At 43.9% G+C, this 2064-nt stretch overlaps 1 protein-coding gene across 1 annotated transcript; it reads left to right on the forward strand.

Annotated features, from left to right (window-relative positions):
• Window positions 1–387: 387 nt before the first annotated feature.
• LOC101870977 (olfactory receptor 1020-like) lies at window positions 388–1365 on the forward strand. Its single transcript, XM_005140103.2, has one exon. The coding sequence runs from the start codon at window positions 388–390 to the stop codon at window positions 1363–1365; it is 978 nt and encodes a 325-aa protein (XP_005140160.2).
• Window positions 1366–2064: the final 699 nt, after the last annotated feature.

A 2064-nucleotide genomic window follows, 5' to 3' on the forward strand; every position in this document is an offset into this window, starting at 1 on the left:
TGTGTAAGCTGGGCTTTTACTGGGACTGAGATATTCTCTTGCTCCATATTTATGTGCAATGCTGTGAGGATCCTCTCAGGTGTCTTCTGACACAAATTTCCTTTACATTACAAGTGATTAAAGATCTGATTCTTTGTTCAAACACACGTGCTTGACTAAATCCATAGCTTTAATTGTCCCAGCATAGAAAAATTAAAATGCCATTTACATTTCAATAAACTCCCTGTTCCTTTCTGAATACCTCACCTGAAAAACATAACACATATATATATAAATCAGATAATATATTGGTTATTGATTGCAGATAGATATGGTCCAGATCTGAATATCCATTTTTGATCAGTTTGATGTTTCTCTTCCGTTTGCCTCAGCAGGGAACACCTGGTCATGGCTGGAAATCACACACAGATTGAATTCATCCTGTTGGGAATTACAGACAGACCATGTGCACAAACTCCTCTTTTTGTCTTCTTTCTTTTGATTTACATTGTCACTCTGGTGGGGAACGTTGGCATTATCACATTGGTTCGGGTGTCTCCCAGCCTCCACACCCCCATGTACTTCTTCCTCACCCAGTTTGCCTTCATTGACATCTGCTATTCCACAGTCATCTCCCCCAGGATGCTGGCAGACCTCTTATCAGAGGACAAAACCATTTCTTTCACTGCCTGCATGATGCAGTTCTTCACCTTTGCTTTTTTCAGTACTATTGAGTGTCACCTGCTGGCCATGATGGCCTACGACCGGCACGTTGCCATCTGCCAGCCCCTGCTCTATGTGACCATCATCTCCAGCCGTGTCTGCTGGCAGCTGGTAGCATCATCCTACCTATTTGCCTTCCTCAGTGCCATCATCTACACATGGTGTGTGTTTGGAGGTTCCTTCTGTGGTCCCAACCGCATTGACCACTTCTTCTGTGATGAAGTTCCTGTGCTAAAGCTCGTGTGCTCTGACACCCACAGCAGTGAAATAGTTGTCTTCACCTTCATCACCATCAATGTGGTGGGCACAAGCATGATCATTTTGCTCTCCTACATCTCTATCCTTTTCACAGTGTTGAGCATGTGCTCAGCACAGAGCAGGACCAGAGCCTTCCACACCTGCGCCTCCCATTTGATGGCTGTTGCCTCCTTCTTTGGTACAAAGGTCTTCATGTACTTACAACCTCCATCTAGTCACAGGAGTCAGGATAAAGTGGCCTCCATCATCTACACAGTGGTCACCCCCATGCTCAACCCATTCATCTACAGCCTGAGGAACAAGGAGGTGAAGGGGGCTCTGATCAAGTGCAGGGGCATTTTCTTCAACCACTGGCAACGGAAGAAAGTTCTATCATCCAGCACATGCACAGTTCATATCAACTGAGAAAGACTGTGGTACACTACAACATTTTTACCAGCAATCCCCATGATTTAATGTAGGTTCTTTCACAGTTCCTGCTCAAAAGCCAATGACAGTATTGAATGAGAAACAGACCCCCAAAATCACAGCATTCTGGCAAGAAAACAAGAGGAGACTGAGCCTCAAACTTCATTTCTGTTCGTAGTCCCCAGTCTGGAGGAAGAAATTACCCCCAGTTATCCCAGGCCTCATTTCCTCACAGGAAACACCAATCAGCTTTATCCGGTTATAGCCTTGGTCACTGATAATGACGTCTTTTTCTTGCAGGATTCTTGACCTTGTCCCTTAGCTCCAATAAAATTCCTCACTCTTACCTGTGAGCTCTTTATTAAAGCTGCTGGGGTGGGAGGGAACAGGAAGTGCAGTTTTACATTTGCTGGCTGAGAAAGAGTCAGAGAAAAGGTTTCAAAAGATTCATTGCATTTGTTTGTGCCTTTCAAAGAGCAGAAGCTGGTGGGAATCAAGGTCTCAAGCTGCTCCTTTGAATATCAAGGGGAATTCCTCCCCAGGCTGCAGCTTCAGACTGGGTTTCAGCTCAAGGAAGAAATTGTTGACTTAATTAATTCATTGTAACTAATGTCAGTATGGTTACTGAATATAATTATGTTACATTAATCATAATAAAATTAATAATACAGGCTGAACTGTGCTAACACCACCCAG

Source organism: Melopsittacus undulatus, unplaced genomic scaffold (assembly GCF_012275295.1).
Source record: "Melopsittacus undulatus isolate bMelUnd1 unplaced genomic scaffold, bMelUnd1.mat.Z mat_scaffold_55_arrow_ctg1, whole genome shotgun sequence".
NCBI classification, from domain to species: Eukaryota; Metazoa; Chordata; class Aves; order Psittaciformes; family Psittaculidae; genus Melopsittacus; species Melopsittacus undulatus.

Coding starts and splice junctions, on each gene's coding strand:
- LOC101870977 (XM_005140103.2), top strand. CDS start 388: ATGGCTGGAAATCACACACAGATTGAATTCATCCTGTTGGGAATTACA.